Here is a 19,488-nt window from a genome sequence, read left to right as displayed (position 1 = left end):
CACATGACTCCAAGCCCCAACCCAACTGCCAACACACCATACGTTCCAGCAGTTTACAGAGAACTTTGGTGAGGCTGATGAGCTGATAGCTATCCACATCAAGCAGATTTTTACTGGGTTTTAGCACCGGAATGATGGTGCTGTCCCACAACTGCGACAGGAAGACGCCATCGCACCAAACCCGGTTGAAGATGGCGAGGAGTTATTGCTTGTAGTCAGACGAGAGATGTTTAATCATCTGACTGTAAATCCGATCCAGTCCAGGAGCAATGTCGGGGCAATGTGTAAGGGCTCTGAGGACCTCCCACTCTGTAAAGGGGGCATTATAGGGTTCACTGTGGCGTGTAGTGAAAGAGAGGACTTTACTTTCCATCGGCCAAGGGTGCGAAAGGCTGGGGGGGGAGGGGGGCGGGGGGTAGTTCTCCGACACAGAGGCTCGAGCACTGTGCTTAGCAAATTGCTCAGCAATCGCGTCTGTGTTAGTAGAGAGCATGCCATTGATGTTAATGCCAGGAACACTTGTTGGGGTCTGGTGCCCAAAAAGACGTCTGATCTTTGTCCAGACTTGGGAAGGTGACGTATGGCACCCGAAGGTCGACACTCGGTTTCCGTTGTTTTATAAGTGGGCAAACGCGGGCACGGAGCCGCTCAAAGGCTATTAGGTGCTCTAGGGAAGGGTGTCGCTTATGTCACTGTAGAGTTCTCCTATGCTCTTTAATTGCCTCAGTGACTCACGGTGACAACCAAAGGACTGTCTTTCGCCGGAGGCACCCTAGAGAACGAGGATCGTGTTTTCTGCTGCAGAAGCGATCGTTGTAGTGACCTGCTCTATCACGACATCAACGGCACCGTGTGGGGGGGATTCAAGAGTGACAGCAGAGGTGAAGGCAACCCTGTCTGCCTTGTTTCAAGCCCATCTGGGCAGGCGTCCGTGGGCACGATGTTGTTGGAGTGACAGGAAGGTGGGGAAGTGGTCACTACCACACAGATCATCATGTGCTCTGCAATGGATAGATGGGAGAAGTCCTGGACTGCAAATTGACATATCAATGGCCGAGTAATTACCATGAGCCACACTGAAATTGGTGGCAGAAATAGTATTTAAGAGGCAGTAAATTTTCGACATCTCTGCCACGGCCAGTAAGTATGCTGCTACCCGACAAGGGGTTATGGGCATTAAAATGTGCCAAAAGTAGGAAAGGTTAAGGAAGTTGATCAATCGGTGCAGCCAATACATTCAGGAGTACTGCACCATCTGGAGGGAGATATACATTGCTGACAGTTATTACCTGCCTCATCCGTATCCTGACAGCCACAGCTTCAAGGTGAGTTTGAAGGGGCACAGGTTCACTACATACAGAGTTCAGGACATAAACACAAACTCCATCTGACACACTACTATATTCACTACAGTTCTTGTAAATCCACTGTAGCCATGAAGGGCATGGGGCCACATTGCCGGGAACCAGATTTCCTGGAAGGCAATGAAGAAAGCAAGTGTAAAGCTTAACAGTTGCCACAGCTCAGCCAGGTGGTGGAAAAAACTGCCACAATTCCACTGGAGGATGATGTGATCGTGAGACTAAAGGCATGAAACACTCAATGAGGCAGTCTAAGCCTCAGGGTCACCAGCTGCCAGCGACTTATTTCCTGAACAGGCTATATCCATTGTGTCTGAGGGTCTGGCAAGATTTAGGTCCTCAGCGGATGCCAGAATCTTCACCTTATCCTCAGTTTGTAAGCAGTGTTGGTGTAGGTGCCACCGCAATTCCCGTGGTTTTGGAGTCTTCTTTCTGGATTTCTCTCGCTGATCCCTGGGTTTCTCCGGGACGGAGGATGGTAATGAAGCCCTATGACCAGCTGCTTTTGGGCACTTCAGCCACTGATGGGTGTCATCTTTAACACTATCAGAAACGCGAAAGTGACCCACGAGAGCCCTTCCTAACAAGAGGAGCCAACGAAGACTTACACTTCTCCGGCTGAGAAGTCGGAACTGGTGTCTCTGATGGTTGGAACGACAGAGCTCCCAAGGTAGGTGGTGCGACAACAACAGGGAGGGACGTGGCTCCCCCACCATCAAGGGGGCAGGCGTAGTCTTCCGGCTCTGAGAGCCGACTGGAACTCGCAGAACTGATGGGGCTACAACTGTTCTCATAGTGATGGCATACAAGGTGGTCATAGCCACAAGATGTAGGCACACAAATTTCCTCTTAGCCTCAGTGTAGGTCAGTCGGTCCAGGGTCTCATATTCCATGATTTTCCTTTCTAGCTGTGAAATTCTGCAGTCTGGTGAGCAAGAGGAATAATGCTCTCCTCAGTTGACGCAGATGGGAGGCAGGGCACATGGAGTATTGGGATGGGATGGACGTCCACAATCTTGACACGTGATGCTGGATATACAGTAGGAAGACATATGGCCGAACTTCCGGCACTTAAAGCACTGCATTGGGGGAGGGATATATGGCTTGCCATCACAGCAGTAGACCATCACCTTGACCTTATTGGGTAATGTGTCTCCCTTGAAGGCCAAGATAAAGGCACTGGTAGCAACCTGATCATCTCTCAGACCCCGATGGACACACCAGACGAAATGAACTCCTCGTCGCTCTAAGTTGGCTCGCAGTTTGTCATCGGACTGCAAAATCGGGTCCCTGTGGATTGTAATACCCTGGACCATATTTAAGCTCTTATGAGGCGTGATGGTAACGGAAACATCCCCCAGCTTGTCACAAGCGAGTAATGCCCATGACTGGGCACAGGATGCCATTTGGACAAGGCCTGCACCTCCCCAAACTTGTCCTCTAAATGCTCTACAAAAAACTGAGGTTTCATCGAGACAAAGGAGTCCTCAGGGCGAACAAGGGTTGCTCCCACCCTTAGCCTGGCATTCCTCCCATGGTGTGGCTGGGGAGGGGAACGATTTAGGATCATACTTCCTTACATTGTACTGAGACTTGGAACTCTTAGACATAGCTTCATCACCTGTCATCCGCCCTGATGCTACCCACTCGAACCACGGGTCCTCCTCATGGGCACCACCACAGCAAAGGCCAGCTGGCAGGATGGCCCTTGCTGGGAGTCCTGATGCCCCAGGATGATGAGCATCTACTACTTGACATACGTGGGGAGTTAAGAGTGCAGGAATCAGCAGAGCAATCCCTGTGTAGTTAAGGGGCTACAACCAACAGGGTACATGGCAGCCCCACCACAACAGACTGGACACTGTGCTGGATATGAGGTGCAAGGAATTCCATGGTCATCGTCGGTGCAGAAAACAACACTGCATAGTGGGTGGAAGAAAACACACCCAGGAAGGTGGCCTTGCCCAAAAGATGGAGGATGAGCGGAACTGCAATGCCTCGATGAGAAAGTGGGCTAATGATCTCAATGCACAATGGACACGATGCATCATGTAAGGCGCCCTTCCCTAATTGGCTCGCTCTTTGGGAAAATTTTGAAAAATGGGGGTCAAACCCTACAGGGGACCACCAAATAAAGGCTGAAAGGTGTGAGACTCCTTTTTGTCGCCTCTTACGACGGGCAGGAATACCTAAGGCCTATTCTGGCCCACAGGGGGTATGTAGTGCCATCAAAATGTTGCCAGTCACCAGTAACATGCACTTTAGTGTAAAAACATAAAAGAAACCAAGCGATATTTTACTGTAAGAACCAGAAAAAAACTTTAAACTTCACACAAAAATCAATTACTGCTTGTATGAAACTTCATCATACAACAGTGGCTTAACCATTCCCTATTCGTTTTCACAGATTCAAGGACAACTCCACCACTGTGCTGGAGTACTGTCGCTGCTAGTAAATACTGATTACAATTCTGATGATTACATCACATCAGTGTTGTGCCATCAGTTGTGTGATTAAGTGAGAGATTACTGCACATCTACAACTACTCTTACATGAGCACAATCAGTTGGTAAAATAATTCAAGGCTGGACTAGAAATGATAATTTCGCACGATCGCAAAGTAGTGATCAGAGCAGAGAAAAGTCCAGCAGGTGAAAATGAAAGATGCTTCAATGCACAGACACTGAATGAAGTTGCCATTGTGATTGTTGGCAAAAATTTGGTGTCTTGTGACATGATGGCATGATGGTGACAACCTTCAGCTTATCTCTGAAACCCATCGTTCTTACAATGCGTTACAATACCCGCTGATATTTTTCGAGGAAAAGATAGATACCACTTTTTTTTACAAGATGATTAATTCATTAACCAGTACAATTCAACTATTAACCAGTATGATGATTAATCCATTAAGGGGAGCCGGAGGTGGTCAAATCCAAAAAATTACGATTTTTTTTTCTACCGAAAATTAATTGGAACATTCCTCTTTAATGTAAACTTTGAATTATTGTTCTACTCGCCCTAGAGTGGAGTTATTACCATTTTCCCCCCACACCTGCAGAGGAAATGGGCGGCCGCTGAATGCATGTAACACCCTCTCGTGACTTCCTGGCGAACTGCTTGAGATTTTCTCGGCCTCTTACACATACAGCACCTTATGTTACGCATGCAGCGGGTGTGCAAGGGTTGGCTACATTGTTTTCTGTGAAAAATGAAGTGCTAAGAGCGCGGAACATCGTCTCTTTGCTGTTTACCATTTCAAATTAGTTCAGTGTTGCGCCAGTTTTTGGTAGTATTATACTTCTTGTGTAAAGCGTTGTTCTGGTTACGATGCCACGTTTTAGTAACCGTGTATATAAGAAGAGGAAGAACGTAGGGAAAAGAAAATTAACACTAATACCAAGTTGCGATACTACAATTACTGAAACAGTGCGTTCTTCTGCTAAGCAACACATGGCTGGCCATAGCCCTGTGACATCTTCTAGCAAGAAGCTGACTGGTGGAAGTGACAGATTTCGTGAATATGTTAGTGACAGTGATGATATTAACAAAGTACTGAATATTGGATTATTATCTTCTGTGCGGAAAGAAAGTGTTCTGTGCAAAATGTGTTCAAGTGTAGGAGTGGGACTAGAGATAGCAAAGCACTTTGGTTTAGCTTGTGAGATGAAGATAATCTGTGCATGTTGCACGTATCAAGTAACTTTTTACAATTCACATGCCAGTCTCTTTGGTGAAAATGGACGATCTAGAGTGTTTGATGTGAATGTTCGACTTGTGTATGGTCTTCTATCCACTGGGAAAGGGTCTGCTGCTGGTAAACTGTTTTGTGGTATTATGAGCTTGCCATCGCCTCCTAGCAAATTTGGGTACTACTGTGAACTGGTAGGATCCTCTGTTGAAAATGTGGCTTTGAAAATCATGAAGGATGCAGTGGAGGAATCTGTAGAAATGAACGGTGGTTCAAGGGATTTGGTAGTGGCATTAGATGGTTCCTGGCAAAAGAGGGGTTATAAATCCCTGAATGGGGTTGTAACTGCTACTTGTAGTGATAGTGCAAAAGTGATAGATGTTGCAATATTATTAAAACATTGTAGGTGCAAAAATAAAATCAAAGGAGAGCACAGTGGAACCTGTGAGGCAAATTTTAGTGGATCAAGTGGAGCAATGGAAGTGGATGAAGTGAAACAAATTTTTGAACGTTCAGTTCCCAGATACAACGTTAGGTACAAATACTACCTTGGGGATGGTGACTCCAAAGGTTTCAAGACTATAGAGGAACTGAAACCATATGGAAATGAATTTGTAGTTGAAAAGTTGGAATGCATTGGGCGTGTGCAAAAGCGTATGGGTGCACGGCTTTCAAGGCTCAAACAAACTTTGGGTTCAAGTAAGCTCAGCGATGGAAAGCCAATAGGACGGAGAGGCAGGCTTAAAGATGGGGTGATTGAACGTCTACAGAGATACTATGGGTATGCTATAAGGCAAAATACTAGTAATGTTAGTGACATACAAAAAGCTGTGTGGGCATTGTTCCTTCATACTGCCTCTTCCAATGAACACAGCCTGTGCCCAAAAGATTCCTGGTGCAAATATAATGCAAAAAAGGACTATGATCACAAACATGGTTTGCCAGCAGCTGTGATAAATGCAATAAAACCAATTTTTCACGACTTAGCACAGCCAGAATTGTTACACAAATGTCTACACGGAAAGACGCAGAATCCTAATGAGAGCGTAAACAAATTGATTTGGAATGTGATTCCTAAAAGGGTGTTTGTAAGCATAAAAACACTGCACTTTGACATTTATGATGCAACAGCAACCTACAACCAAGGGAACAGTGTGAAGTGTGAAGTTCTGAAGGCATTAGGATTTATAGCTGGGGTGAACACTGTACGAGCACTAAGAAATATTGACGGAGAAAGGATAAGAGGAGCAGAAAGAAGATAAAGGCATATGAAGTATGATGGAACAACAGGCCAGAAAAGAAGACAGAAGAGGAAGCTTTTGGAGGATGAAGAAGAAGACCCTAATAACGCATCCTATAGTGTAGGAATGTATTGAGAAACTTTGATAGCCATTTCCCGTAAATTAGAATTTTTAAAATATAAGGAACATTTTCTCAAAATCCGCTCAAGCTAGAGAGATGAAATTTTTATACAGCACTCCTAGTGCTGTCAAACTTACATTGTAACACAGCCATTTGGCAATATGTTCAGTAGTTTCATTTCAGTTTAATTATAAAGCAATTATTTGTAAAAAAAAAAAAATTGGGTCATTAACAAGAAAAATAATTGGAAGGAAACTAGGAAAGATATTCCAAAATCCCTCTGTCATAACTGCAATACTAAACCACTCTATATGTAAAAAAACTTCAAATTTTTCTATTTAGTAGTTTATTCATAAATGTTCCTCAAACTTGGTGATTTTAACATGGGCAGCATAGGCACCTTCGGCTCCCCTAGACTGCTACATAGACATATTGCTATTTGATTCCTAACAGAAGTTCATTGTACAGTTATATGTCAAGGAACAAACAAAAAGATCATTATAATATAAGCAATGTACATGGACTGGGCGGTGGTGGTGGACAGAGGGAGAAGGAGTAGGGGGAGAAGGAGTAGGGGGAGGAGGAGTGGAAGGGAGGAGGGGGTTCAAATGGCTCTGAACACTATGGGACTTAACATCTGTGGTCATCAGCCCCCTAGACCTTAGAACTACTTAAACCTAACTAACCTAAGGACATCACACACATCTATGCCCGAGGCAGGATTCGAACCTGCAACCGTAGCAGTTGCGCGGTTCCAGACTGAGCACTGGAACCGCTAGACCACCGCGGCCGGTGAGGGGAGGGGAGGGGAGGGGGGGGGGGGATAGAGAGAGAGAGAGAGAGAGAGAGAGAGAGAGAGAGAGAGAGAGGAGAGAGAGAGAGAGAGAGAGAGAGAGAGAGAGAGAGAGAGAGAGAGGGAGGGAGGGAGGGAGGGAGGGAGGGAGGGAGGGAGGGAGGGAGGGAGGGAGGGAGGGAGGGGGGGGGGGTGGGGGGGAGGGGGAAGGGGAGAGGAGGAGAGGGATAGACAGATAGTGGCAAATGAGATTAGGGTGTATGTACAATTCCATATTCGTATTTAGCAATTGCTAAGCATTGCCAGGATAATTACTCTCTAATATAAAGACGAATATTTTCACCACAATAAACTGTGTCAATTACTAATGCCAAGGCCAAAACAAAATTCTATAAGAAAATATCAGAATTACCTCTTGGTTCTGCAACCTTTTCTTTACTTTGCTGACAAGCAATGGCTGCTGCAAGTCATTGATATCAAGGCCATACTGCTTCTTGTAGTAATAACAATAAGTAATCTGAAAAAACAAGCATGTTGCATCATGCAGGAGAAAATGGGAATCTAAAAACTAACCTCAATAAGTGTAACTCTATCATAATTAATACAAATTACTGCAAAATAATTATATTTACTATACACAATTCACACAGACATTAATACAACGAGTAATATCCAACATCCAAATGTGTCTCCCTTAACAAGTCTTAGGTGGTGCAAGTATAAACTCCAAGATGATGATGTCTGTGCAATTTCACAAATGCTTGACAAAAAACAACAACAGTAGGTGCCACATTAACTCTTAAATCACTTGTCAATAACGAACAGCTCAAGTGTCCACCACAGACTACACAAGATTAATGTGCTAAAGGGGATTTTATATTTGATTAGGAGCTTCACTTGCCATCACAAGCAATCTCTACGCTCTTATGCCTTCTTATCTAACTTGATATAATTTTCCTCTCCTGCCTGCACCGCTTGCAACTACAAACTGTAAACATGGTCATTAACAGTTTTATGTGAGCAAATATGAAAGAAAGAATTTCTAACAGCTTGACTACCAGCAACATTTGTGTCTCATTCAAGACTTCATTTTTATTTATTTTTGAGATGTGTCCTGTAATCAAAATTCCATACACCCAATTTAACTGTTACACATTCCTTTTCATTCAGTTACTATTTTAAGCATTTCTGTGAAAACACCACCAGACACATTTTTCCATCAATGATGATCTTCCCACCCAAAACAATGCAAATTAACAATAATCGTTGCAAAGCAATAATAACTTTATGATTTTTCTCAACAGCATGTTGTCTTAACTGTTATTAATAAATCACAGAGCGTATTGTCTCAAGATGAAAATTTTGTCCTTGCAAAAGGGGGAAACTTTGCTATTACACCTAGAACAGTACCAGTCGAGGAGATAATTGTGAACATAGAAGCAGGGATACGAACCCTCCCCAAAATAACTGCAAATGCAGTTCGAATTGAAACCATCAGGGTCTTGTGCCGCAGTAAACCTTTGGATAGTAACCTAATGAAAGGCGAGGGAAGGGCTTTCAGAGATTTAAATGCAGACGAAGGGATAGTGGTTCTTTCTTCTGAAAAAGGCAATGCTACTGTTGTTATGAATAAATAGGATTACAGAATTAAGATTTTGGATCTTTTAACATCAGGAGAATAACTTAAGAAAGACCCTACAGCTAGCATATTAAGGAAAACGAACACACTGATAAAGTCATCTACTTCAATTTAAGAGGAGGAGAAGAAAGGTTTGTTGAAGAGTGAAGCTGTGTGTCCCAGACTTTATGGCCTACCTAAAGTTCATAACATTAACCTTCCTCTGGGACCCATTGTCAGTGCTACAAATTCCCCAAAGTACCAAACAGCAAGATATCTGGCAACTTGTTTACAACCACATATTGGCAAAACTGAATCAACCTCATATTGGCAAAACTGATTCTTATGTAAAAGACGTGATTTCATTGAGAAACTTGAGGGACTACTTTTGGCTCCTGAGGATATTCTTGCCAGTTTTCATATAGTTTCTTTATTTACTATGATTCTGCTTAACGAAGTTATGGTTTACATAGCGGATTATTTCCCAGCAGATCTGACTGCTCTGTTCAGACATTGCCTTACCTCTAGTCAGTTCCAGTTATGAGCAGGATGATGGTGTGGCCATGGGTAACCCACAGAGTCCTACGATCGCTAATTTTTACAAGGAAAAATTCAAACAAATAGCTCTGGAAAAAGCGAAGAACAAACCATTTCGATGGTACCGATACATGGATGGTACATCTGTGGTTTGGTCACATGGCAAAAAAGCTTTAGAGAAATTCTTTTGTTATTTAAACAGTACACATCATAAAATCCAGTTTACCATGGAATTGGAGAAAGGCAATGCAATATCCCTCTTGGATGTCTTCATTATGAGACAGACTGATGGCAGCTTGAAACATAATGTCTTTCGGAAGGTTACACACACCAACAGATACTTGCATAAGGATTCCAATCATCATCCACAACAGAAAAGAGGTGTAATTAAAGGTCTAGTGGACAGAGCTGAAAGGATTTGTACGCTGGAATACCTGGATGGTGAGTTAAAACATCTAAAGCAGGCTTTTGAGAAGAATGAGTACTTTAGCAAGGAAATAAATAGAGTTTTGGGACCAAACAACAGGAGGCCTAATGACGATAGGACACAGCGATGGAGGAACACGGTTTCTCTACCCTTCATCAAAAAAGTAATGGATCAAATTGGCAAGATTTTAAGAAAACCTAATGTTCGAATGATTCTCAGACCAACTAAGAAAATAGGCCAAGCACTTCATTCTGTAAGGATAAACATGGCCCCCCCTCTGTCTGCAAGTGGTCTATACAAAATCCTGTGTACATGTGGCAAGGACTACATTGGAACTACAAGGAGAAGTGTGAATACACGGTTGAAGGAACATAAAAGTCTCTGCCGACTAGGGAAAAAAGACAAGTCAGCCTTGGCCTAACATGTTCTTCAGTCAGGTGACCACATAGTGAAATTTTCGGAAACTGAAGTTTTATGTACTATGACAAACTATTATCCACAGCTGTATAGAGAAGCCATCGAAATATACAAACATGGGAATAATTTTAACAGAAAAAAAGAAATGTGGCGTTTTATTTGTGTTGGCTCGATGGTGATTGTTGTCCCAGTCCGGGTGACATGGAACAGTGTCCGTCAATCACAATGGCTCCGATCGGTAGCTGTTAAAAACAAACTCCTCACTTGGTTGATTAGTTTCAGGCATTATCTCCCTTACATTGATATCAACATATCGATGGAGCAGCATGCCAGAATGTGTAAGCAGCCCTTGTTTAAAATTGAAGCACTGGGTTTCAAAGTCTATCTGTCTCCTTTACTCCGAATCCACAGCGACTGTATCACTTGGTACCGCAACAACTCCTTTGATCTGAAACAATTAACCAAATACGCTTCGCGTGTTTGTGACAGGCTGATAAGCTTAGGCGAACTTGGTAACTGTAGCTCTTAAGCTCGGGTTGTGAATGAGTGTTCAAATGCAGATAATAGGATATCTTGAATTATAGAGTCCATCACTCAAGCCAATGTAACATCATAGTTTTACGAGGATGCTGATTTATTAATTAATACAGCATCGTCAAGGTGTCACTACGGTTTAATTCAGCAACTAATACAATAAAATTCCAGAGATAAAATACTCTTCGGACAACATACAAAAAGTGTCGTATTTCAGTGCAATCTTGCTGTTCACTGTTAATAAAATCACTAAATCACCTTTAACTTCTGCGTATTGGAGTTTATTGAACTTCGTAATTATTTAATCCTGCACTGAAAATACACCGCTCTGTCATTCCGGGTCTTGAATCTATTTGCATCAGCGATTCTGACTTTGGCTACAGCTTCCGACGACACAGCATAAATGTTAGTTCTTCGTGATCGCGTGTACCTGTTTCCTACTCAAGGCTAATAATAGAGTTTATGTCGGCGGTTGGTATATTGCTGTGTCCTTTGATGTTCGTGACAATCACAGATCATGAAGGCTAAGCCCCAGCGTTAATCAGGCAGCACACGATTTACTCTTCTTCCACGTATAATAACTGCACTGCTGTCTGGCTAAACAGTAAATGTTATTTTACTTCAGTAGTTCGAAATTCTGACTAGTACGTCAAGTCGATACTGGAAAACTTTTAAAACTTCGGATCGGGTTGAAACAATCTAACAGTGTTCAATAGGCTTAGTACTATTGCGACATCTACAAGAGAGACTGAATTAACACCTTCATCGCAGTGTTACATTGTAGTCACAGTGAACTTACAGCTTGATGCGGCTACAACTCTCTTCTTGGATAAATGTTATCTCTGATCTATTTATGGTCAAGGCTTTAACCTTCGTAAAAAAATATATTTTGAATTATTTATTTGAAGTTTCAGGCTTTGTATCATCAGATTAGATTAGATTAGATTAATACTTGTTCCATAGATCATGAATACGACACTTCGTGTCTGTCTTTCATTTAGTCCTTTCTTTATAAAAATGTTATTAGTTACATAGTATTCCTGTTAGTGAAACTTACAATAGTGTTAATTTTGTTGTCAGTAGCTCCCATCAATGTCAAGATAATTAATTTTGCTATTTCTTTTATTACCAAAGGGATTTCATTAGGGTTTCCATATTTGGGGTGGTACAGAAGCTATGAAACTCAGCGATATATGGACAGTGGCACTACAGAATTGATTAGATGTTTTTATCTTTGATTAACTATGATCAATAGTTTCGTTTTATATTTCCCAAGGCTTATCTCTGCTATCACATGAAATCCAGACCACACCCACTTCCCACGGGAATAAGGCCACTCTTCGATGTCAGGCTCTTCAGTCAGCAAAACTCAGCACAACCAGGAGCACCTCCGAAGATGTCCAACATAGCCTTGGACGAAATGTCAGGGATAGAAGAGTTCCATACAACTGGAAGAGTTCTCAGCAGCTGAAACATTTGGTCGTGAAAGCATTTATTGTATGATGAGGTGACAAGAGTCATGCGATACCACTTAATATTGTGTCAGACCTCCTTTCGCCAGGCACAGTGCAGCAACCTAACGTAGCATGGATTCAACAACTCCATGGAATTACCCAGCAGAAATCGTGAAATGTTGCATCTATAGCTGTGTATAATTAAGCAAGAGTTGCCAGTTCAGGATATTTGTGCATGAACTGAACTCTTAATTATGTCTCATGAATGTTTGGATGGAATTCATGTCAGGTGATCTGAATGGCCAAATCATTCGCCTGAATTGTCCAAAACATTCTTCAAGCTGTGGTCCAGTGACATGGCACACTGTCATCCATACAAATTCCATTGTTGTTTGGGAACGTAAAAGTCCATGAATGGCTGCAAATGGTCTTCATGTAGCCGGACATAACATTTCCAGTCACGTCAATGACTGGTTCAATTGGACCAGAGGACCCAGTCCATTCCATGCAACCACAGCTCACATCACTACTGAGCCATCACCAGCTTGCACAGTGTCTTGCTGACAATCTGGGTCCACAGTTTCGCAAGGCCTGCACCACATCCAAACCATACAATCAGTGCTTACCAGCTAAAACTGGGACTCATATGACCAGGCCATGGTTTTCCAGTTGTCAAGGGACCAACTGATAAGGTCGCCAGCACAGGATAGGCGTTGCAGGTGATATCATGCTGTTAGCAAAGGCAGTTAATTTGTAATCTGCTGCCATAGCCCACTAAAATCTAATTTTATTGCACTGTCGTAACAGATATGTTCATCATATGTCTCACAGTGATTTTTACAGTTATTTCAAGCAGTATTGCTTGACTATAAGCATTGACAACTCTGCAAATGCTGCTGCTGCTGCTACTCTCATGGGTTAAGTGAAGGGCATTGGCCACTACATTGTCCATGGTGAGAGATTATGCTAAAAATCTGGCGCTCTCGACACTCTCTTGACACTGTGAATCTCAAAATATTGAATTCCCTAACATTTCCCAAAATGGAATGTCCCATGTATTTAGTTCCAACTACCGTTCTGCGTTCCCCCAAGTCTATTAATTCCCATCAGGCGACCATTATCACATCAACCTCCTTTTAACATGAATCATCTGAGTACAAATGACTGCTCTGCCAATACACTGCCCTTTCATACCTCGTATATGCAATACTGCCGCCGTCTGTACATGTGAATATCACTCTCCCATGATTTTTGTCACCTCAGTGTATCAGTTTTGGCAATGGTCACCATTTAAATAATGACAACAACCGTTCCTCAACAATTTTCACCCATCATCTAGGCCTGTGTTTAGATAGCCGGCAGCTGAGACTCGGTGTACCAGCACTCCATAGAACGCAACAAGTCGGTACAGTATTATTGCTTCCAACACAGGTTGCCAACGGCAAAAAACCTATCACAATTAACAAGATTTAGTGTCAGACTTACTTAAATTGGCTCCTTCCTAATAACGTACCATAAAACCTATCGCTGGGCAGCTAATCGACATCTCCTCTAAATCGAGTGTGAACTCTTCCATTAAGCTATGCTCAGCAAGTATCAATTTACTTTCCTGGCAGAATCTTACATTATGCATCTGTTCAGTGCTTTGTCAGGAGATGCACTACTGTAGTCCAATAGATGATCTTGCCACATTGGTCTGTGGTAGACCTCACGTAAGAGATCCCAGTACGAACAGCAAAGTTGTCTTTCTTATTTTTGCATGTGCAAAATATAGGCTTTATTAGTTTATTATTTACAGCTCAGATGATTAGGATGTGCCAGCATGTGGTACAAAAGATTTTCTCTGGCCTCTTTCTTTGCTTGTCCCAATGGCTGTGGGTTCTCAGCAGCTTATTAATATTGACCTGCAAGCTGCAGCAGGTACAGTGTGACATACCCGTTTGTGCTGCTGGCTAGCATGGTGCCAGTTGGAACATGACCATGGCCAATCATTTGATAATTCTTAATTACTTCTGAGAACTTTCTCGATTTCTTTTTCTTTTTTTCAAGTCCGTATATTCTGGAATATCTGATGTTTGTAGAAAAGTTGTTCTACCCACCTTGGAGTTCAATTCTGGTTTTACATTGTTGACCTTAATACAAGTGCTTTTAGTGCTAAGTGTTGTACTACACTAACAAGGCTGCTTTCCGATGTGGACTTTAACATGGTCATGATGTGACATCGTTTGATGGAGATGCGAGTTAGGTACTTCAAAATGTCTACACCACCATGACTCCTACAAGTATTACATCATTCCAAGGTCAGTATATTCAGGATACAAATGGATTACAAAACAGTAACGAGTCAGTTGCACATCAGGCAGCCATCAGTGTTTTCCACCAATGCCGCTCAGAAATGTGAAAGGATTTGACCTAGATGCCAAACGCAACAGGTGGGATAGTATGATGCTTTTGGCAAATTTTTACTTTTACTTGGACAGCGCTGCCCAGCAGTGGTTTGACAACTAAGAGCAGCTCAATAGCTGGGATAAATTCCAGGCCAAACTGAAGAAAACATTAGGTGGCAATCAGCAGTTTGTCTGTTTACCAGAAGAACATAGCCTAATGTCACTAAGAAACAACAGAGTCTTACACACAATACGGTTTGGCCCAAGGACACATTGTGAATCTGAACATGAGAGAAGCCAACAAACTCTCATATTCGACGAAAGCGATCACAGAAAACATTTACTAGGCTCTTCTGGTGAATATTATCATGATAACTGAGCAAACACATCAAATGGTGCTACTACATAGTGGAGGGTGGGGGGAGGGGAGGGGGGTAGTTGGATGGTCAGACAAAAGAAGTGTATGACTGACACCCAAATGTGACCCCAATGGTAGTTTTGGAAGATCACCATGGTCTTGCCCCTCTCTTCTGTAAGGTAGTGAGAGAAGCGATTCAGCATTTTACGACAGCCTGAACTGCTGAATTGAGTACACAGGAGGTAGCAGGGATGAATGCCAATCCCAAACATCAGGAGATAATAGATAATGTTGTAGAGAAGTGCACGGTATTAATCTTTAGCACACATTTCTGCCACTAGTCACATGCATCAGGAAGTATGGATTCTGCTGATTCTGACATATGCTGCAGCTGTCAAACAAACACCAAGCACCCAATTCATGCACAACCAACTTCTCTGCCAAGTATAACGCCTGCATAAGGACCGGGATTTGGAGGATGGAGGATAACACGCCATTCTGTTTTCACTGTGACTGCCTTGCACATGTTAACTACTTCGGAGAAAGAGAATAAATGTTTGAAGACTATCATGCTGCAAGATGCCAACTATCATAATGGGCATTTGGAGTCCATTATAGTCAACCTGTGGGATGAAGACCATTGCCATATCCCGGACAAGGTCAGTCACCAACATGCTGCAACCATTCCCCACCACTATACAGAGATACCAGCCACTGGCTACCTCCTGAATTCATGAAAACTAAGCAAGGTTACAACAAATGGAGATGAGAACGAAACAGATTAAAATCCTCCATGGACCATAGTTACCAAGGCATCAGAAAATTCATTTATCTCATCAGTGGCTTCCTTTCCTGTAATGTTCAATGTTTATTGTTGGCAGCTAAAGAAGACTATGTTCCCCCATAAGAAAGCAATTGTACTGAAAGTTGCAAATGGGAAATATGCCCAGCCAACAGGAACATGTATTGTAAAAATAATTGTCAATGACAGTACGCAGCACTTCTAATTTATTGTTTCAGCAGATGTCATATTACTCCTGAGAGATTTCTTGTGAGAATCACAAGCAATCTTTGACTATGAAATATCAGAGCTCTACATGGACAAAGCTATTGCAAAAAGGGCACATAAAAAAGATTTCTTGGCACAGTTGTTTACTGTTGAGGATATTGCTACCCTGCTATCACGAACAATATGAATTCCAGTCATCAAGCGAGATGCTCAGTGAAACTATGAAACTTTTCTCAACTGCAAAAAGCTACCCAGGCTCGCGAAAGAAATCTACTTGTCAGTGACTATCATGAGCGTTGTAAGTGGTCAAGGAGAACTTTACATCACCGGCTGTCACGAACAGCCACAACACATTTCTAGATGTACGTGCATAAGGTGCCAAACCAGTCTGGGAGGGGCAGCTTCGTGCCATCAATTAAGACTTGCTCCTCTATCACTACATACAAAACAGTGGAGAAATCTACTATTGGACTGCCAATTGGATCTAGTCTGTATGGGGAACAATGTCCATGAATGTTACCCATCCTGCCCCAAATTCCGGATGCTTTCAATGAGCAGTGTAAGTTCAATTACATATCTTCTCCAGTTCCTCCCTGATTGTCCATCATCCTTCTCTGTCATTCAGCCAGACATCCTATGAGAGTGCTGGCCAATTGGTGGATGATCCTAGTGTTGATAAGTGTTTTAACATGGGCTGCTTGGTCTCTTTTCTTTCTCCAAGAGTGTAGAGGGTAATGTTCATATACTTTGAAATCCATTGATCAGCCAGAACAATATGACCACTGACCTACTATCGATATAAACCTGTCCAGGCATTAGCACTGTCACATGGCAAGGACCGACTGCTTGTCAGATACACACGAGGCATGTAGTATTAGTAGTGCACACGAGGCATGTAGTATTAGTAGTGTGCTGTCCAAGTGTAGAATGGGGAAGGCACACGAGTCTGACCGAGGGCAGATTGTGAAAACCCAGAGGCTCGGCACAAGCATTTCGGGAACTGCATGACGTGTCGGGTGTTTGAGGAATGCTGTGAGTGTCTTCACCACGTAACGAAACCAAGGTGAAACCATATCCAGACGTCGGGTTCTGCGGCCACCCCTCCTTACAGATGTTGGATGTCGTAGACTAGGCAGAATGGTAAAACAGAACAGGTGGTGAACTCTAGCGGAACTAATGTCAGACTTTAATGCTTGGCAGAGTGGAAGTGTGTCTGAACACACAGTGTACCGAATACTCTTAGTGATAGGCCTCCACAGCTGATGACCCATGCATGTGCCAATGTTAACACCACATCATCACCAACTAGGACAAATGGGCATGTGGCCACTGGCACTGAACATTGGCAAAGTGACAGAGCCTGCATGGTCTGATCAATCCCAATACATTCTTCATCATGCCGATTTGAGGGCACAAATCTGTCATCTTTCAGGGAACAGCCCCTCGACACCTGTACTGTGGGACGGGCACATGCTGGCGGCGGCTCCATTATGCTCTGAGGAACATAAATAGGCATCCATGAGTCCAGTTGAGCTCGTGCAAGGGATCATGATGGCCAAGGAGTATCTTAAAATGGTTGCAGACCACATACACCCCTTCATTGCGATCAAGTTTCCCAATGGCAGTGGTAGTTTTCAATCAGATAATGCAACATGTCACAGGGCCAGGAATGTGACAATAGTGGTTTGAGGAATACAGTGGCAAGTTCCAATTAATGGGGTGGTCCCCATGTCAACAGATCTGAACCCAATCGAAAACATTTGGGATGTGAAAATGAGGCGTCACAGCTAATCACTCCTCTCCCTGCAACTTATCTATCTTATAGACTGTAAGTCTTAAAAAAGGCCATATATTCAATGTCGCAGGAAACCTAGCCCTATCTGGCAACACTGTATTCATCCAGCTGCAGCAGTGTACTGATTCAATGAAAATTAGTTGCGGGGACTCACAAGCTTGCTAACACAGACTCCCTCCCACCCCACCATGACAAACCCAAAAAGAACACTGTCTAGCCCGTGATGCATCATTGCAGTCCTCAGTGCTAGTGAACTTAAACAGAAAGTGATCTGTGTGATTGGTAACCATACAATATAAGTTTCATAATGGATATAAAAAAAAGGGTATTCTTATGACAGACCAGACAAAGTAATAGCATACACAGAAGGACATGGAAACAGAGCAGCTGAGCATCATTTCAGCCCTCCACCAACATAAAAAACCATTCATGATATAACTGCTATTTTAACTGAGAACAATATTATCAGGCTTATTCTAACATAGGAGAGAGGTGATCAATAATATTGGATATAATTAATAGCATTGAAAAAGTTTAAATTAAAATTATCGATACATAATCTCTCATCAGAATAAAGCCCACAGCAAAGTAGTGCCTCAGGGAAATCATTGAGGGTTTAATATGGCTACTTTTATCTCTAAATTCTACTATATAGACCATGCGCGGGTGTTGTTAGTTTCCTTGTCTTGTTTTCTGAGCTCTGAATAAGTCTATGTAGCTGCAGCGTGCGATATAGCCGGCATTTCCGTGTGATATGCTATGGAAGAGATCAGGGCATTTCTGTTAAACTGCAAGAAAAGTGACTTTAGTCCATTCACATGGGACGGCCTTTTGCTGTAAGGTCACAGGCTAAGAATATTTGAGGAATTGTGTGTGCGAGAGAAAGTAGCGCTCAGTATTAAGCCCTATTGCATGCCGAATAACTGATAATAGGATTTGTGGGCTACATGAAGGGACGTTAAATTGAACATAAGAACAGAATTGGGCACTTAGCTCTGTGAAAGTAAAAGCACACAAAGTTTGAATGACTGTATCGAAGTCTAGTAATGGACCATAGTCCTTGTGATAATATCTCTGAGTGACAAATTATACAAATCACGGACATTTTAGTTGCCGTAATTGCTGTGAATAATTGTAGGATCAACCCTCCTTTTCTCTACATTCAAAACACATCATTCATGAACATTTAATTATTATTGTGTGTTGTTAGTAAAAAACTAAAGTGATTTCCACAGTAGTGTGTTCATCAGTCAACAACAATCACAGGCAAGCGGCTAACAATATCTCTGGATGATGAAAGGTTTTATTATAAATATTACGTAGTGTAAATTGTGACTTAAAAGTTATTTAACATTTAATTTCCAACAGGACAGGACAGTAGTACCATTGGAAATAGGAAGTTGACAAGGTGTAAACACTTATCTACAATTTAAAAATTTCTTTTTGGCTTACATTTCCTATGGTAATTCTTATGTTATCATTACAGCAATATGAGATTGTTTTCATTAGCGAAATTCGAGGCGCGAAACATATAGCTATACTCATGAAAAAATTAACAAAGAAAAACAAAATCAGCTGGCAATATAATGAACAATGTTTTAAAAAATAATGCAAAGTTTTGTAACTGTAGAAATTATTACTTCTGTTGTCTTCTAAACCAATCACTTTGTCTCCATGGTTGTTTATATTTTGTATAGCTACCAAACTGTATAAGCAGTTCTTTCCTCTCTTATCTGCACCAGAA

The 19,488-nt window shown here is 42.3% G+C and overlaps 1 protein-coding gene across 2 annotated transcripts in view; it reads right to left on the bottom strand.

Annotated features, from left to right (window-relative positions):
• LOC126336956 (piwi-like protein Ago3) overlaps positions 1-19,488 on the bottom strand; it is a 221,814-nt gene that overhangs the window by 88,660 nt on the left and 113,666 nt on the right. For both annotated transcript variants that reach the window (XM_050001156.1, XM_050001157.1), the window contains one exon: positions 7,621-7,725. In XM_050001156.1, coding sequence (XP_049857113.1) covers positions 7,621-7,725 — 105 coding nt within the window. The remainder of the gene's footprint in view (positions 1-7,620; positions 7,726-19,488) is intronic.

Source organism: Schistocerca gregaria, chromosome 2, assembly GCF_023897955.1.
Source record: "Schistocerca gregaria isolate iqSchGreg1 chromosome 2, iqSchGreg1.2, whole genome shotgun sequence".
Lineage (NCBI taxonomy): Eukaryota > Metazoa > Arthropoda > Insecta > Orthoptera > Acrididae > Schistocerca > Schistocerca gregaria.
The sequence above is the reverse complement of the archived record's forward strand: the minus strand, read 5'-3'. Positions and strand labels throughout refer to the sequence as shown.